General features: G+C 39.4%; 1 protein-coding gene across 1 annotated transcript in view; it reads left to right on the forward strand.

The window, feature by feature from the left end:
* LOC308038126 (ethanolaminephosphotransferase 1-like) overlaps nt 1-19,949 on the forward strand; it is a 57,934-nt gene that overhangs the window by 20,829 nt on the left and 17,156 nt on the right. Inside the window, exons 3-6 of the mRNA XM_080340409.1 lie at nt 1,887-1,995; nt 4,007-4,081; nt 7,917-8,185; nt 17,339-17,447. Coding sequence (XP_080196535.1) covers nt 1,887-1,995; nt 4,007-4,081; nt 7,917-8,185; nt 17,339-17,447 — 562 coding nt within the window. The remainder of the gene's footprint in view (nt 1-1,886; nt 1,996-4,006; nt 4,082-7,916; nt 8,186-17,338; nt 17,448-19,949) is intronic.

Genomic DNA, 19,949 nt, shown 5'->3' on the forward strand with positions numbered 1-19,949 from the left:
GTGGTGGACTTGCCATCCCTGGAGGTTTTTAAACTGAGGTTGGACATGGCACTTAGTGCCATGATCTAGTAAATGGACTAGAGTTGGACCAAGGGTTGGACTCGATGATCTCTGAGGTCTTTTCCAACCCAGTCGATTCTGTGATTCTGTGTGATTCTGTGATTCTTATTTCACGTAAGATCATAGACATCTTACAGGATTTCGGCATCCCCAGGTAGCAAAACCAGGAGATTCAGGAGATGTGCTGCAGTGGCTGCATGCTGAGAGCGTGCAGTCAATGTAAGAAGAGGGGATGGTGCAGTGAAGGGTCCTCCTCAGGTGTTCTCCTAATGGAGCTCCAGGAAACATTTGCTGTCACTTGTTCTTAGGATTTAGAACTGGGGTTTTGAAAACTCATAATAATAGATACTTCTTTTTTATTATTATTATTTTTTATTTAATGTTGCTGTATGCATTGCATTATGTATTTGAAATACTGTAAGAGCTGACACAAAGTATTTTAAAATTAGTGTTAAAATCCTGGTCACAAGGAAAGCAACTCTCAGAATTAATATTTTTCCCAATGTTATTAAAGAAAACATCTAGCAAATATAGCTGAAAAATATTCAGGCATTTTAATCTGATTTTTTTAATGTTTACACTGTACATTATCAGTTGCACAATTTATCCTGAATATTATCAATTGTTCTGTAGTAGAAAAAGAGGATATAATCAGTCCAAGCATTCACATTTTATATGCAATTTTTTCACGTAGTAATAGCATGGAGGAAATGTAAAGATGTGTATAAATTAATATATATCCATCTGTTTGTCCATTGAGCTAGTCCAAAGACATTAACAAAACATTTGATTTCAAAACTATTATTAGTATCTGAAATTATTTAACTTATTTTTCTTTGATAATGTTTTGTGATATTTTATAGTGCTAAAGCACTTTACATACATTTTCAGTCCTTAGGCACTTCAAAGAATTTGATTATATGCCTCCAATATTTTTATACTTTGACTATATTGATATATTGTTTGAGTGACAGTAGTGGTTGATACTTAGTATTTCTGCAAATATGTTCTGTCTAAAAATTGTGTAGAAAGCTGCGTGTGCTATTTCAGAAAATGTTGTGGAGAAGCTCTGTTACTTGGGAAGAGTGTTACCAGAAAGATCCCTCTTACAGTGTAAGGAATATCTTAAAACCACTGGGGATGGATAACGGGGAATGGTTAATGGGACAAATAATTCAAGGCTTAGGGGAAGCGGGAGAGTAGTTTTCAGCGCTCTACACAGTCAAATGAATTAACAGAGAGTTTATAATTTATGGCTGAAGAGGGAGACCCTGCAGAAAGTTACTGTCTAGAGAAGCAGGGACCTCCTTGTGATAGGGATATCTTGTGGTTCTAGAAAACCAATGTACTCGGTGCCTGATTTTATTAATGTTTTGAGTTGGAAATTATTAACAGATTTTACAAGAAGGAATGTTCTGTTACAGCGTGGGAATAGAATGCTTAAAAAACCTGCCATGTGGATGCTGAATTACCACACTGGGGTGCTGCAGTCTTCTTTCAGTTGCGATACACACGGTTGTGAAAATCTTTCCTTAGTGGCCAGGAAAATAAAGATAGTGTGTAACGTAGGAAATATGACATTTTAAAACAATATTTTTACTGCAATCACAAAGATCAAGCAAAAGGATTATGTTTAAAAATAAATTTCAGGAATGGAAACTGTATTTTAATTTGAAAATGGGAAAATATGCACAAATCTGAATGTTGCTGGTGTCATATACAGCCTTCTCCTTCCTTGATTTAAAATAGGAAATATTTAATTAAAATAAGACTTACAATTTGAAATAGAATACTTCTTACACTTTTTTTTCTTTCTTTTTTAACAGATAGTGCCTTTGTGGATTGCTCCCAACCTGTTAACATTCTCTGGATTTGTCATGATTTTAGTTAATTATTTTCTAATATCTTTTTATGACTGGGACTACACTGCCTCAGGTAAATATCCTCATGCTGTAATTTTTCAGACTTTGTGAGCTGCATATGTCATGCTTCTGAATGATACAGGGAGGTATCAGATACTTGAATGTTCCACTCATTCCCTTAATGAGGGTTCATGTGCACAGAGGAGGATCTGAGCTCACACATGGCATTTACATCATTTTACTGGAAAACCTTGTTAAATTTCATCCCTAAATATGGGTTTCAGCATGCACTGCTTGAAGTCTATGATAATATCTATTCAAAGTGTATGCCAGTCAAAAACCATCCTGATGTTCTTCTTAAAATTTTCATTGGTTTCACATTTGCTAATACCTAAATTGATGCCTGAATGAGTTAATTCCCCTTTCATTACTCCACACCCTTCCCATTCAAGGCTGCTTCTAGACAAAGAAAAAGTAGTTTTTAAACAAATGTCTCTTGAAATTTTTGACTTTCAAAGTCCAAGTCCATGTTTGCTCCTCATGGCAGATCAAGTCAAAAGCTTTTTGGAGCCGATTGCTCCTGAGCATAGGGCATGTTCAGTTCTGGACTTCTCAGACCAGCTCTTGGAGCCTATGGTAAGTAGTAAGCATCTCCCAGGTGATTAATATATAAAAAGCTTTGCTTTTCTTAAACTAGCTGATTTGGAGAAGACTTGACATTTTTATTTTGTGAAACAATTAGGTCTGGCTTTTTTTGATGCCTTTAATTTCTTGTGCCTGTGTTTAGATTCAGGAGGCACCTTTTGGTGTAACCTGATTGTACATTTATCACACAATTCTAGAGGGAGGGATACTTGTTTGCAGTTTTGGTTAAAAAATAATTCTGTGTGAGCCTTAGGTTTTCAGGACCAGCATATTATGTAGTTATCGGGCATCATCTTTCACTTCTTTTTTTGAGCAATGCAATTGATATTTACTCAGTTCTGTAATAAAAGAGCATCCAGCACAGATCTTTTAATGGGATAATTTTATCTTGACACATTCTCAGTAGGTACACATTGAACCTGAAGACATTTGAAATGGTGATTCAGTCTATTAGAGCTGAGATTTCAGTGTACAAGCCTATTCTTGATTTCACACGAGAACAGTGCCCATCATTTTTCAATTGATTGAAAACGTTCGTGCAACCTAATGAGCCTTTCGAGTATCATATGTCAACCCCATACCTGGGATCAGAAATAAAAGACTTAATTTCCTGGACAGCTGGTTTTCATTCTACAGTTTGAAACTTTGCAGCTAGGAGTCAGGAATTGTCATCTTTTCTTTCAGAGTGGCAAGATGGGGCATGGAGAGGAGGGTGGTTGGGGCAAGGACACCTCTGTATGCAAATGTTCCCTGTGCTCGGTGCCAAATGCCAGAAACCTGAGAGGGTTTGCATATACAGCTGTGTAGTGCTGGTGCAGTCCTTATTGGATTATGTTTAAGTTAAATCCAATGCTCTTTGGGAGAAGGATTGATTTCTTTAAAAGAACAACAATAACTGTGGGTTATTGCTATCTGCAGAGTAATAACAGAACTGTGGGCTCTGCCCAATTCAGCTTTCTTTTCCTTTTTTTTAAGGAAAAAAAAAACCAAAACCAGTGCTAATACCTGTCCTATCTTAAGGACAAATTTGTCCTGTTCAGATCTGCATGGTAAATGTGCTATACAAATCCCACATTGATGCTAATAATAATGATCATGCTCGAAAACTACATTTTTTGTCTTTAGATATTATATAAACATTAACTTCTTTGTTGACAGATAGGCTTCTCATGACCTGTGAAAATAATTATTTTGTCCAGCACTAGAGTCATTTCAGGACCAAAAAACCTCAATCTGATCTTCTCTCTTTTACAGTATTATAAACACATTCAGGCCTGTTCATTGCTTCTTTGATAGAGCTCACTAATGACTTAAGGTGAAAACCAAATATTTCAATCTGATTGACGTAGTGGCAACTTGTTCTTATGTATATGCCTATCTCAGTGGATTTCTTTGATGTTAACCACTGTTACACTGACTCACTGCCTGATTTATTTTAGGTACCAGTCCTGGACTTGTTCCCACCTGGGTGTGGCTGTTCAGTGCTTTTACCACCTTTTGTGCTTACGCCTTAGGTAAAGTACAATGACATGATTTACACGTCTGATGTCTTCATATAGTTTTATGTACTAGTTCATTAGTGCTCAGCACTATCAAAATGAAGATAATAGCGGATAAATTATTGATCTCTCTCCAAAACAGTTCTCTGAGATGGAAAACAAAACAAAACATCAAAAAAAACCCCACAAAACAACCAACCAACCCCCCAACAAACAAACAAAAAACCCACACCTCTCCAGCCCCAAACCAGTAATAAAAAACAGCCATAAAGCTTTTTTTTTTAGGAAAAAAAAAAGGGGGGTAATTTTTGATGCTATATTAGAGATTCTGTGATTGTTGCTCTTACATCTCTTGAAAGTTCAGATTGTTTGAGAGGAACAATGGAAAACATTACGTAGCAGCAGTCATTGCTGTTGGTTTTCATAAAAATCCATGTCCCCAAGTGATGACATTCTGAGAAGCTCCTTGACACTTGGGTTAGCAGGGGGTGCTAAAGGGGGAAAAGAGGGAAAATAAAGGTCAAAGCAGAGAAAAAGGAAGATGGACACGTCATTGTGTTTTAACTTGTTAGGCACTTCAGTGCTTATGGCCTGTATCAGGAGAGATGGTAGGAATGTGGTGACAGGCCTGAGCTTCTTATGGAGATGAACTATCTTTTTTTTTTCTTTCCTGTTGCTGTTTTTCTCCCATAACACCTATAATACCTCATTTTCAGTTTCATATTCCGTTTTTAACTTTTATATCATACCACAACTCTACTTTTAGATACTTCGCATCTTGCTGATCAGTGGTGTGAAGACACAGACCTGAACTGATGCAGATCTGGGAGTGACATCCAGAGTAGCACAGCTTTTTTACTTTCTCTTCCAAAGCGAACTCATTCTGAATTAGTCTCTCCACAGCGTGGTGCAACAGAGATAATTTTGGGGGGGGACACAAGGTGGCATATTTACATGGACTGCGCTGGGCTTTGCGAATGCACCCTCGCTTTTGGAGCTGTTCCTGTAGGGCCTCACATTGCAGAGTGTAGCCGTACGTCTGTGTGCCATATTTAAGATACACAGGCTAGATATAAGTGCGTTCTAGATGGACACTGCGTTGTTGTGCCAAGGTACATGCCACTTTTGGAATCAGACCCACACATGTAGAGCCATCTTGATGAGCCCAGGTATAACCCTTTATGCAGACATTGCCCTCTGCGTTGTAAATGCCTTCGCATTTCTATTCAAGTGGCAGGTTTGAGCCAAAATAATTTTGTCCAGAATTTCTTTGTACCATAAAAATCACTGGGACGACTGTCCCTTGAAGCTGACTACCAGTCAGATTTCCCTAACAGCTTTGTATATTCGTTAGCAGAAGCAGCAGTTTCTTTTGTGAAAACCATTCTTTATGTAATTGTATGGAATATAATGAAGTGGCTATTGTTTCATAAATAGCAATTACATATTGGAGCTGTTACTGTGTGACACCCCAGAAAGCTCATTGGAAATTCAGCTTCTGAGATTTTAATGTAGATGTTACTTGCTGGTGTGCCCTATAGTTCCTAATACTTGGAAGACACGGAATATAATGTTGACAGTCAAAGCTATAATGAACTGATGTGTATATAGATTCTTGTGTCTGCTGTCCAAGCCACTTTATGAAATATTTAGTCTCAGATTTAATTCTGCATGGCCAAAGTTCTCCCTTTGGAAGACTGTAGAGAGCCATAATAACTAACCAAATATGCAGCTTTAATCTCTCTCCGCCTCTTTTTAATGACACAGTTATTCTCTCCAAATTCACTAGCATGCTGCTCTTTTTCCCTCCCTTTGTTAAGGTGGTTTGACATATTTTCTGTTTCCGTAAAATGGAATGCTCTTTACTGTTATTTTGAATTCTGCTATTTAAAAGTTACATAAACTTTAATAAAACTGAAGATTTAGGAATCTACATGAGACAAAATCATAATATAAGAATTCTAAAGCAATGGAAGTGTGGGACAGCATATGTGCAGTATTTAACATACACCATTGTTGGCATGAATGGTTTCAAACTGAAACCTAAACTTGAAAATATTTTCAGTCTTTTAATAAGTTAGTGAAACCACATGGAAAATGTGGGTAAAGATTTGTGAAACTCCAATTTTATGTTATGTGTTATACAGTTCCTGTGTTTTTCCTCATGCCCGTTACAGTTGGAAGTGCTGTATTTCATTACACCATTATAAGCCTAACTTTTTTTAGTAAAACTAAATTTCCTGCAAAATGAAAACTACTCTTCACTGTGATGTACATATTTTAGTATCTAATATGAGTATTCTTTTGTGACAAGCTAAAATAATTTATGAAAAAACCAGTCTTCTATAATTCTCATTTTTAAAAGGTATTACCGCTATAGCTGAGTTCTCTCTGATTTGGGATAGATGCTCTTGAAATATAAAAGGCCATAAACTGTTTAGGCATGTTTACATACCTATTTGTTAATTAAGTTTCAGAAGCATCCTTTGACAGACTAAAGAATTTCTACATTTATAGCAATACTATTGAAGTAACCTCAAGCTTATACAGTTTTCTTTCTGCACGTTTCAGTAAGATGCTGACAATTTAATGGTAATGTTAATGGAGAAAGAATGTGGCTCTACAAGGGGGCAATCTATATTTGAAATCCTCTATGAGATCTTTAATTTTTTGACTTTGGAGAACTGTCTCAAGAGATTTATATTTGAGCAGAGGATATCTCACAGCTGTTTAGGTATTGCAATAGGGACATGGTCTAAAATCTGTACAAAATGAAATCTCATGTTTTCCTGGTTTAGATCCCTGAAGTATATTTTTATTAAACAAAACTCAGAGTATTGCCAAATAATCTGGAGAAGTAGCATATGATCTATAGCAGCTGTGGAGTCTTTGCTCTCACTCTGCTGAATTGTCCCTCCAGTCAGTTTTGGGTTATTAATACTATCAATGGCTAGTAAGTACTAGCTATAGTACCTAACATAAAAAAATCCATCTCCATGTTATTTTGAGATTCAGGAAAACAGTAAGTAATCTGTAAGGTTTGTTCTCTGTACTTTCCCTAAGAGGTTCATCCTGTATGTTTACACTTAATTTAAGAAGAAACGTTCCTGAAAGCCTCACCAGTGCAGTTTCAGAGAAAAGACTGAGGGTATGGTTTGACAATACAAAGAAAGGTTACAGCTGCCTGACCCCCTTCCTCCTCCTCCTCCCTGCATTCACTGCTCCTCCCTTGTGCCACCTCCCTTCCTTTTTGTGCCATTCACAGCGCCAGTTCTGTTCAGTGGCCTGGAAGAAAACATAATGTTTGAAGTCTTTCCACTTCTGAGTCTTTCCACAGTCTGAGCAGGCCGCAGGTCCTCCCCCATTCCACAGCAGTGAGCTCTCAGGTTGACTCAAGCCACATTGTCCAACTGCATCTGCAGAGAGAGACCCAGTACAGTGGCTGGGCATCTTTCAAGTGTTGAAAGTGATGAACAAACAGGAAGGTAGTCTTCTAGCCCAAGATTTCAGCTGAAAGAGCTTTTGAAATATCTTACACAGGGGCACACACAAATAAGTCTTGTGAAATTTGCTCCTTGAGGCTTCCAGGTAACTGTTAGTCATTCAGGCAACTGGCCTCAGGCAGCTGAAATGCCTTAGTGAATCTACCCCACAAGCGATTTTCTTGAGCCTGAAGTCTCAGAGGGTCCGCAGCACCATTGGACGGGCGGGGAGCCCTGTGAACACTTTTCAGCACTTCCATACTGATTACAGTAGTGGGCATGTGGCAGTAATGAAGCGCATGTGTGGGTAGTTACTCCTTTTGTTATGCACTAATTCTTTTTTTCTTTTCCTTTCCCAATGCTTCTAGACTCCATAGATGGGAAACATGCTCGAAGAACTCAGTCCAGTACTCCTCTAGGAGAATTATTTGACCATGGGCTGGATAGCTGGGCTACCTCCATTTTTGTGCTCTCTTTTTTTTCTGTCTGTTCCCGTGACAATGGGAAGACTGGAGTTTCTGTATATACAATGTATATATATTTAAGCATTGTCTTGTTTAACTTTATGTGTTCACACTGGGAGAAGTATAACACAGGAGTTCTTTTTCTTCCTTGGGGATACGATATAAGCCAAGTGGTAAGTATTTATCATTCCTGTTTTGGTTTGGGGTTTTTTTAACTATGCGAGTGTTTTCATAATATTACAGAAATAGAAAAATAGAGCTCAAGGCAAATGTATTTGGCTAAGATTTTGAATGTGAAATAGCATAACCCTAAAAGTAATTCAGAAATATTTCCTGCATTTGCAAAGAAGGGACGCTCTCAAGCAAATTGTCAACATCAGAGATTCATTGCCTTGTAGGAAAAAAAAAAGGCTTGTAGCAAGCCTAGAAGTCAGATAGTGCCCATGAGAATGTCATTTAACTGCATTTGATTCATGGTATTAACAAAAATTATTATGCTTTCTGAAGCTGTAAGCAATTTTCCCACCAACACTAGATTCTGAGTCACGGTGTAAATTAGTCCAAGTAATATTCATTACCAGTAATTATACAGTTATACAATATTAGACTTTCTCAATTCTACCACCTCTTACATTGAATTTGGTAATGGAAATAGCAGTGTACCTATAAAATGAGTGTCAACTGTTGTTGAGTGAGTTTTACCCTTCTAAAAAAGTCAGTCATACCATTAGAGGTTTTCTCTCCAGGAATGGTGTTCAGTACTGTGAATTATGTATCAGCCCACGGCAAGTCCCCAGCTTACAGTCCTACTTTGAGGTGGACCTCTTCAGAAATATGACCAGGACACCACGGTGAGTGGTGACCTCAGTGCACAAATGAGCAGCAGCAGTAACGAGCTCATTGCACTACCAAGGGCCCATCTTGGCCCTTCTCTGTTTCTTAGGTAGCCAGGCTCTTGCAGCCTGAAGAGCACAGTCCCAGTCTTCTGAGCTTCCTGTCACAGGCATGAGATGAAAGGTACAGCCAAATATACATAACTGAAAAGAAGTTTGACAGATATTCAACTATGTGTTTTAGTGGAAATATAGTATTTGAATTAATGGCTGCAGATGTATTGCTGTAAACATAATCAGAATACAGTGGTTTGAGAACAACTCAGAGATGGTGGTCCAGCTGTGGTGCATCTGTTTATTTCCCTAGAAAATAGGTTCTGGGAGAAGAAGTTGGCTTGGGACTAAGACATTAGGCAGCCAGCTGGTCCGTAAGTTTCAGCCATGTCTGTGTTAGGCTTCTAAGTGAAGTTCTTCCAGCAGGAGAGGAATAGCTATGTTCAAACCAGTTTCCCTGGTTGCTCAGATGATCACTGTAGGTATACATGTGAATGCTTAGAAAGCTCTTTTGGATTGCTACAGCATCCGAACTGTGTTAGTGGTTAAATATGAGAGTGGGTAACAACTAGCAGAGCAGTACCATTAATTCTGTCAGTGCCTTTTAGTGACCTATGCCTCTGTGACTGATTTCCCATCTGGGAAGGAATGGTAAGAACATTTCCCTGCCTGACAGATTTGTGGTGAGGCTGGATTTCAGTAAAGTTTGTAAACTGCTTTGATTAACTTGGATGCAAGGTGCTAACAAGTGCCGTTTCCTGTTGCCTTCTGATGCTGCATTGCTGTCCTGCATTCTCGCTTTCTAGTAACTTCTGTGATGATTTGCCTACAGTCAAAATGATAAGCATATACATATAAGGATTTTTTGATGCTATATAGTGCAATTATCAACAGTGGTGGAAGATTGTACTATTGAAATGTCTCTATGTCAGTTTTCCTATCTGACATCTTTCCCATCATTAAGCTTTTGTAGTTGTGATTGCTTATGAACAAAGTTAAGGCAGGATTTGTAAATCAAGGTAGTATTTTTTCCGTTAGCCCAAACTATATTTCATGCACACTGGGAAGTACATAACGTATTTTGTTTTACAGCTGTACTAACCAGTCTGGTAAAAGATCTTAACTCATAGAATCATAGAATCATTTTGGTTGGAAGACACCCTCAAGATCATTCCGTCGTAACTGTTAATCTAACACACCCAACACTGGCACTACACCTCCAGGGATGGTGACTCCACCACTTCCCTGGGCAGCCTGTTCCAATGCCTGACAACCCTTTCTGTGAAGAAATTTTTCCTAATATCCAATCTAAACTTCCCCTGGCACAACTTGAGGCCATTTCCTCTCATCCTATCACTTGCTACTTGGGAAAAGAGACCAACCCCCTCCATGCTACAACCTCCTTTCAGGTAGTTGCAGACAGCGATAAGGTCTCCCCTCAACCTCCTTTTCTCTAGGCTGAACAGCCCCAGCTCCCTCAGCTGCTCCTCATCAGACTTGTGCTCCAGACCCCTCACCAGCTTTGTTGCCCTTCTCTGAATTCTCTCCAGCACCTCAATGTCTTTCCCGTAGTGAGGGGCCCAAAACTGAACACAGGATTCGAGGTGGGACCTCACTAGTGCCAAGTGCAGTGGGACCATCCCTTCCTTAGTCCTGCTGGCCACACTATTCTTGATACAAGCCAGGATGCCTTTGGCCTTTTTGGCTGCCTGGGCACACTGCTGACTCATGTTCAGCTGGCTGTCAATCAACACCCCCAAATCCTTTTCCCCCAGGCAGCTTTCCAGCCACTCTTCCCGAAGCCTGTAGTGCTGCCTGGGGTTGTTGTGACCCAAGGGCAGGACCTGGCACTTGACCTTGTTAAACCTCATACAATTGGCCTCAAGCCTTTGATCCAGCCAGTCCAGATCCCTCTGTATGGCCTTCCTGCCCTCCAGCAGATCAGCACTCCCACCCAACCCAGTTCCCCTACAAGCATTGCCTTACTCTTGTGCTTTAAACCCATTCAGCAATTTTACATGATGGGTGCACTATTAAAGCGAGCTCTTCCTCTCCATCTCTTTGGAGGAAAGGATAGTGAGGACATTAGCAAATGCCTGATGATGAGTAGGAAAGGTAATGTTCCCTTGCTGATTTTGTTTTTTTCCACACCACTTCTCTGCCAGATATTCCTACAGTTGCATTAGAGGCAGAGAGGATGGATGCGTTTGCAGGCTGCTTTCAGACTGATTCCCAGCATTTAGTTCTCTGTTTCCTTCACGGCATTCCTAGCTGGATTGCTGCACAGATGTGCTTCTCTCTGCTCTGTCTTCAGTAATTTGACCAACAACATGATGCTATTGCATTGGCATGTCAGACATTCAGGTGGTCTAGTCTCCTGCTTCTGCTTTCAAAATTGATGGTAGCCAGGAACTTTGGACTTCATTATCACAACAAGCTCAGGAAATACAGTAATTAGTAGAAGTGTGCAAACAGATAACTGTTGACCATAATGAGAGCTGAATTGGCATGTAGCTCATGTAGCTCCCAGGACACTGCTGCTGAGTCAGATCCACTGTATATAAACACAGACAGCCTGCTCACTGGCTCGCTGTTAGCTGTGGTATAAAAAGAGCCGCTCTTCCTCATGAAAAAAATACCTCATTATAAATGGAGAAATTTGTGGGACTTACGCAGATCACGTTTTTCTATGACTTGATGACTCATCAGAATTGGTAACCTAATTATGCTAGCTGGGCTGTAATTGGCACTCCAATTAGCTTTGATTACAGCAGAAAGCCATTTATAGGAAACCGTGGTGTGTAAACTTGAAAAATGGCTGTAATGAGTTTGAGAGATGCTTGGTCAGAGGGCTGTTATGTTTGTGGATCCCGAATCTAGGAAAAGACACCTCTTCCCCATCCTCCCTCCAGCACAAGGAGCTGTCTCCTTACTTTCAAGTAAACACAAACCCCCAAAATTCATGGGCTGAGGAGAAGGCTAAAAAAGAAACCCGTGCTATTTTATTGAATACATCTTGTCACAAGCCCAACCAAAGAAAGCCAATACCTACAAATTAAGTTTCTTTGAGAAAAAAAAAAGACAAAACTTTCCTGAGAAAGGCTTCCTGCCATATGTTAGTTTTCACAGATGTCCTCTGGATTGTTTAAACATCTATTTTTTTCTCCTGAAAATTTTAACATTTCCCTCATGAAGTACTCCCCTGATCCTGCTTTTGCTTGTCATAAGCCACTGCAGTTGAGTTCATAGGAGGGGGACAAAATGTTTATTTTTCCTTAATGTGATGTAGTGATACCTCTGCTTACATCAGTGCTGCCTCAAGCATAACAGAGAGGTACCCTTTATATTCTTAAATAGAAGTTTAAAAGTGAAAATAAGAGGCACATGGGAACTGGAGTGACCCAGACAATCCTACACTTGTTTCTCTCACTCTTCCCAACCTAGAGGGTGAGCTCGAAAAAAGCAGGAAAGCACAAGCAGCATGTGTGAAAGGCAAAGGGCAGCTCTCTCCGGCCTTGTCCTAGCCCTGTGAGTAGAGGATGACCGCAAATCCCGTGTACAATCGTGCCTACAGGCATGGACGCTTGGACCATAAACCCCAGGTTTTTGGTTTGAGGTGCTTTCCCAGGTGGTTCTGCCCAATGGCTGTGGATGGTCCACCCAGGCCCTGGGGGAGAACCCTCTGTTTGGCTTGAAACTCTGAATAAATGAAGTATATGACGCAGGTAGCAACTTAAACATTGTAGAACTTGCTTTTCTCCTTTCCTTTCAGTCAAAACAGATGAAGAGATATTTTGGATGCCATGTACCAGGTTTTCCTTTGAGAAGCAGTTTGCAAAACTCATGCTGAAATATGTGTCATACAAGCTTTTCCTGGGGAGTGCTGCAGCAGCCGGTGTGTCAGGAACTGGCAGAGAAATCCCGTGCAATGCAAGGGCACATCATGTCTTAAAAAACTTCATCTCTCCTAAGGGACAAATTTTAAAAGTCTCTGTTAAGAAGAAAAATGAAGAGGCAAATGTGTCATTCTTTGGTCACATTATCAGAATTCAGATTATTTTCAGAGTTTTTCCAAGGGAGTGGCTGTGGAAAGCATAGCCTCTCTTGTGGAGAAGTAATATTGATTATTATTTAGTTCCGAAGGTAGGAACACACTGAAATTATTGAACTAAAAGAACTGATAGCAGTGCAGAAGCAGTATTGGCCAGGCCATGGTGTCTGTTTCCAGCTTCCTCCTGCCACAGCTGGAGACAAAACTCAGTTCTCCCTTATCTGAGGGAAACCCCCACAGTGTGTTGATGTGAAATGAACTGGGGCTGTTCAGCCTGGAGAAAAGGAGGCTGAGGGGAGACCTTATCGCTGTCTACAACTACCTGAAAGGAGGTTGTAGCATGGAGGGGTTGGTCTCTTCTCCCAAGTAGCAAGTGATAGGATGAGAGGAAACAACCTCAAATTGTGCCAGGGAAGGTTTAGATTGGATATTAGGAAAAATTCTTCATGGAAAGGGTTGTCAGGCATTAGAACAAGCTGCCCAGGGAAGTGGTTCAGTCACCATCCCTGGCGGTGTTTAAAAGGTGTTTAGATGAGGTTCTTAGGGCCATGATTTAGTGCCAGATTTAGGTTAGGTTATGGTTGGACTCGATGATCCTGTGGGTCTCTTCCAACTGAAATGATTCTATGATTCTATGAAATATAAACGGAAGAACCTGTGGTGCACAGGCTCTTTCCGCATCAGATTGCTTCATTCTTAACCACTCAATTATGATTCTACTCAAACCTTTTGTGGTTAATTAATCTTCCTGTAGCTATTTACCTATCACATACTGCATGTTTAACCTTTTTAAGACATATAAGAAACTATTTTTATAGGCTTCATTTTCCACCTTTATTTATTGAAAGAAAAAATACTGAGAAAAAAAAGAAAATGGAAAAATTACACATCACACTAAAGCTAATTGCTATTGAAATCACTTGTAGGAAATTATTAGTTCTTACTTTTTTAGGCAAGTGTCACATTTATTTTCAAAGGGAAAAAGTAACCTTTATTTTAAATTACTTTGCTCTCTACATGTTCAGTTTGAGCACTAGGTTAATGGAAAATATGTCAACACACGAACAATTAATGCTATTGGAATATAGTAGCGAAATTGAATATTACAGTACAATTAATTCCATTTTTTTTTTTGTGGAATCACGAAGAATTTAAAAGCATGGCCAGTACATTAAAAAAAAATATGAGAAAATGTTTGATTTTTTTTTTCCTGTATAGTACATCATGCAGCATATTCCATGTGCCTGTGTGTAAGACAAATGGTAAGTCATTGGGTAGAAAAAAATGTATGTACATGTACACACAATCTAGTATATTTTGTTCAGAAAACTTACATCTGCAGTAGTGGAAAGACATGAAAGAGTCGGTGATGTTTTAAAAAATCAAATACTTCAGAGGATAATTAAAAGGCTAGAAGCTGGAAGATTTTGGGGATTTATACTGCCTTATGGTTATATGGAATTTTCCCAATGCCACATTCAAGAAGTAATGTTCTGATTTAACAGATGGACAAAGGTGACTATGTTTCTGTGATTTACAAATCTGTGACAAGATAGGGAGCCACTGCTCAGAAACCAGCTGTCCTGCTGTTAAGCCATAACAAAGAGCGTACAAATTAACACCATGTATTTCCAGACTTTTGTCTGCATAAGTACTCCTCCTCCTCCCAGATATTGCCTTGGCAAGCCAGAAATTTTTCTGGTCACATGCTGCAGAGAGTTGTAATCCCAGATTGTATGCATGTGACACTGACTTGCTGTATGGTCCTTACTTGTGTTATTTAATCTAATTTTTGCAAAAGGTTGCAATTATTTTTACTTGCTAAAGACTATGTTTCTATCTGAGAAGTATTAAAGCTGATTAATGCCAGAGAGATGAGTAAAAAACCTGGCCATCTTTTCTTAAGTAGAGTTACTCAGTTGCACTTAGGAACAGTACTTTAAATTTTAATATATCTTATATATATTTTTTTTACCATCACTGCCTTTAAAACTATTTATACAACTGTTTTACTTACTTAGCTTTTGTCTAATAATTTTGACAATCTTCAATTTTTGATAATATAGCTTAGATCAAGGCACACAGCCGTTTTTTCATCCTTCCAGCTTTCTAAAGGAGGTCTTTGAGACTACCTCATTGAAGTCAAAGTTAAAAAACAACACAGGAAAAATTTGAAGCCAAAGAGTGTTTTTTTTAACATACACAACATCTGTTAAATAAGAGGCATCTCAACCTGTGAGTGCTACATCACTGAATCCCAGGGCAGGGGATTCCCCAGGAGGGCCCGTTGTACCAGCACTCCTGTTCCTAGAGATGTGCTGACACGGCTGCGCTGCTGACAGTACTGACAGTAATAACAGATAATACTGAAGCTCCTCTTTTATTGCTTGCCAAAAAAGTCTGTTCAGAATTCAACGTGTGAGGGTAAATTCAGGCTCAGTCCAAGCCACTTGGAGTTTTGCCATCAACTTTGATGGGGCCAGGTGTCCATCCATCGTGTCTTAGGAATAACATAATGCAGTTTCTTTAGAAAGCCAAATGTCAGCTCTGCTGTAGTTGGTTGTAAAACCCGTTATACATGTCCTTCATTTAGACCAAAATTTGACTCACTGTCTTCAATGCCCAAAGACATAACTTTAATACTAGTACCTGCTCTTCTCTATTGCAGAGCTGTTGTGCTGCTTGTTCTTGCAGAGGCAATTCCAACATCCAATTCTGCAATGCCCCATTCAAGCAAAACTCTTTAAAAGTTACATACTAGTAGGGCAAGATTATTGAATTTAGATTGTAGAAGTAAGTGAAGTCAAATATAGTGATATCTAGGTGTAACAGGGAGTTTAATGGACGTCAGTGTTCTGCTACAACAGCTTGTTGCCTAGAATAAAAAAGATTTTCAGTGTATCTTTAAATTAAAGCAACTAATTTAAAAGACTGGTGGACTTGGCAGTGTTAGGTTTATGTTTGGACTCAATGTTCTTAAAGGTCTTTTCCAACCTAAATGATTCTATGATTCTATGAAATGTGTTTGTTGAAGTTAAAAATGAAGAAAAAACATAGTGATAAACTATAATAGTAAAAAAATGAGTATTTAAAGAATAAATAAAAAACAGTAAAATTGGTCATACAAGTAAAACTGGAAGGTATTAGTTATCCCAGAGAGAGAAGCTGTATTGAATGGAAAAAAAAAGTTGCTGAATGTTATCTGGGAATAGATATGTGAAAATCCAGTCTTCTAAATGGTTTTATCATTAACATAGTTGTTTTAATTTAGAGCTAAAGTAAATGCTCACAATTAATTCTTAATCCAAGTCTAGAACAGTTCAGGAGGTTGAGACGTAGCATGAACCATAGAGCCCCTTATGAGTCCTAGAGTGAAACTAAGGAGCTGAAAACAAAATATCTGAGGAAAAGAGCAGGTCAGCAGCTCCGCAGGCTGGGATGGGCGAGCTGGGTTGAGCTGGGAAACAGTTTTCAAGGGAGAGGCTGGTCCCTTGAGGAGGTGGGATCAGTAGCACACAGGCTTGGGAACTGCTGTATCACATTCAGTTCTGTGCTTGCATGGGAAAGCTTCATCAGTTTGTGCCAGAAACTGTGAGTGGGCAGCGCTGCTGCAAGCAACAGTGTGGGTGTGAAGGTTATAGCTATAGGAGCTATAGGGTTTTGGTTGCATTAAGAATTCTGACCTCAGCTGGGTGACAAAATTAACTGATGAGAGAGTTGAAACTACGTTTACATCACTACTGAAACTGGTGGCACTAAAGCATGTTAAGCGACTCATGAGTCTGTTTGAGTTCTTTCACTCCCACTGATGTTTGACTACTTGTTTCTTTTTGTGTCCTATAAGGATGTTTCCTGTCAAACAAATAAAAAGTCAGGCAAGATTTCAGCTGCCTCCCATTCTTTTTATTTCTTCACATCCAATTTAATTTTTTAATTATTTCAGGTGGGCTTAGATTTTCCTCCCCCCTCATTTATTCTGATATGGTCAGCTGCAAAAATAACCACATTGCTAATTCTAAAGTCTATATGCAAATACAAGAAAGTGCATTTGCAGTGGGGAGACCTGGCTTTAAGAAGGGATTTAGAAATTGGGTGCTTTGCAAAGGCTTGTCAGTAATACTTATGAAATGCAAGCAGGTGCACACATTAGCAGGGAAGTTGCTTGCTTACTGTATTTCATAAGTTTTAGAGAATTTTGTTGGTGGTCCTGGAAGCTGCTTCACTGCTTAGAAGTGATTGCTTTGGGATGGTGGCATAAGGTCCTGTAAAGTGGACCATGGAGGAAAATGACAGGGCTTTTTTATTCTTGCATTTTCACTAAGATGATAAAGCAAATTTTTGTGCCTTTCAATGTAAAGGACTGAAAATATTTTATCCTTTTTCTGTAGGTGTTAATTACAGCATATCTGCTCACTGGTGCTGTTGGTGTGGAAGTCTGGCAGAAGCCTTTCCTGTTTGGTTATTACATCACAGATGCATTAGTAATCTTGCTTATAGGTAAGTGTCCAGATCCATGGACAACTGTATTGTTTTAAAATTACTTTTATTAGATATTTCTTATATTTTGTTATTTTTTTTTTCTTTTTGTAAGTGGTGGCTAGTCCAAAAAACACAAATAGAGCTGATTAAAAGGGCTAATAATGGAAAAGTTTTAAAAAATAGAGCATTTTGGAAACATTTTTCCTGACTGAATTGTGATCATCTGTTGCACACAAGTAACATAGAAATGTTCCTTATCTGCATGTGCAGTTCAGTGCAGTGTGCTGGCTGGCTGGCTCTCAAAGTCTCAGGAACTCCTCATGTCACTCAAGTAAAATGCTGCTCACATTTACATACATTCAAAGTTTAATGTTTTGGCCTGCAGCACACTGTGCTCCAAAATGTTATGGATAGAAGGAATAAAGGTATTTAAATAATTGTAGGAGGGACAACTGTAAATCTGGAAAAGATCCAGGTGGTTTCTAAACTCATCTTTAGAATTATTTTCCAAAGAGAAGTGATGCATTTTTCATACACAGCAAAAGCTTATTTGCTCATTGTTTGATACTGTCAGTGTAGTTTGAAATACACATCAAGCATTTTTCAGCTGCTAGACTGAGAACATGAGCGGTTACATTTTAATGAGTTAAAAACCAGTAGTCTTAGCTAAAAATGTGTGTGTGCAAAATAGTTCTGAAGTGTTACTTGGAAGGTGGAGCAATTAGCCTATAAATTTTAGGGATTTTTTTATGAGCATACAAGTGATGAGAAGAGCGCACCAAATAAAATGTTTGACACAGACAGTCTAGATTTATATCCAAAGAAAAATCTTCAGTCCTTGAGCCAAATGCAGGACTTGGGTCCCAGTGTTCCCCCAATGCTGACTCTAGTAGGAGCTATCTCAGCATTTCCTGGGGGACTTCTGAGCCCATCGCACTGACGTGCTCCCACAACCTTTTCCCATGATGGTACATGCTGATACCATGATGGTATCAGCAGGTATTGCCTCCAGCCTCAGCAGTGCTTCCCCAGTGCCCAGATTGGGAAGGACCCTGCATTCAGGCTGGGCTTTCTATGGGCAGTATGCACAAGTGCTTTATCCAGAGTATAAAACTGATCATCTGGTTTTTGTTGTTTGTTTGTTTGTTTAATCAGGCCTGTTCTGGGCACTCTGAGGAAAAGAAAGGGAAAAAAGTAGCGCTTGCCTTTTCAGTAGTCAAGGAGTGAATCATCTTGACAGAGGTGTAGCTATAACATGCCCTCTGGTGGCTGGCAGGGCACTGAGGAATAGGGAGGAGTGATTTGTGCTCCCGAAGGAGCGCCACAAGCCCAGGAAAGATGAATGTTGGAGCGGCAGGTTAGACCGGCGTTGATGTTAGGTCTGACTACCATGGGCTGGTCCATTGAACACGCTCATTCTGTGCTACGCACATCACCGCTTTTGTTCCTGTCACTGAGGCATATGACAGCCCGTTCAGTGAGCACACCGATGGCTTCTCTTGTGCTTGGGAAGCTGTGGATGAAGGTTTAATTCAAACTGTTTGACATAATAGGAAGGCTTGTGGTAGGGAGCATGTCAGTGTCATCAGACTTGCAGAAGTGAGGATCCTTTTTCATACTCTACCAAAAACAGCTGCAAAGTGAGGTTTGATGGACTATTCCATTAGCATTATAAAGAAGTACTGCTTCTGTCTTATACAGCACACTTGCAAGAATAGTCCATGAGCAGAAAACTGAGTACTTCTTCCATCGCTGTCCCAAGCAGAGTAGGCATAAGTAAGAGCCAAAATATTTCTTTAAAAACATTGTCTCTTACACACTAGTGACAATGCCATTAACAGGGCAACTTTTTCATCTTAATTATAGTTAAGTATGGGTTTAAAATGCACAAGAAATTATCATGGTTGACTTTATATTACAAAATTGTCACAGTGTTTTGTAAATTCTTAAAGCAGACACTAAGTTTAAAGATTAAAAAAGTAAAATCCTTCCACTGAGGATCATGCTGATCCAGAAAGCACTGCCACTTCACCGCAGGTTTGAATCTCAGCTCAGCACTAGTGATTAAGGTGGTTATAGCTGGATAACCTGTGTGCAGTGAATACAGATATATACAGTTTTTAGAAGCTTGCAGTGAATTCCAGGACCCCACTGTTACTGAAGAAAAAGTCTTGGACTAACCTACACCAAGGGCTGAGCAGCCACAAAAATGAAATTATTCTCTGCCTTAGAGAATCTGCAGCAAATGTGTCTTGCTCAGTCAGATCCATTTGCAGCAGAGATCCCACTCTCTGGCATGCTCAGTTAAATGCCTTTGTGGCTAGTTAAAAAACAAAGTGATGTAGTAGACCTCTGGTGCTTTTTACGAGTTAGTTTCCCAGGACCCTGAGAGGAGCCATTAAACTGTAACTGGCTATCCCAATCCATCTGATGGCATTTAGTAGTCACTAGTGGTCCTTCTAACAATGAACCTGTAGCTGCTCCATCAGTACCTGGCAGAGGTTTCGTATGTCGTTTTGT

Source organism: Nesoenas mayeri, assembly GCF_963082525.1.
Source record: "Nesoenas mayeri genome assembly, chromosome: 2".
NCBI lineage: Eukaryota > Metazoa > Chordata > Aves > Columbiformes > Columbidae > Nesoenas > Nesoenas mayeri.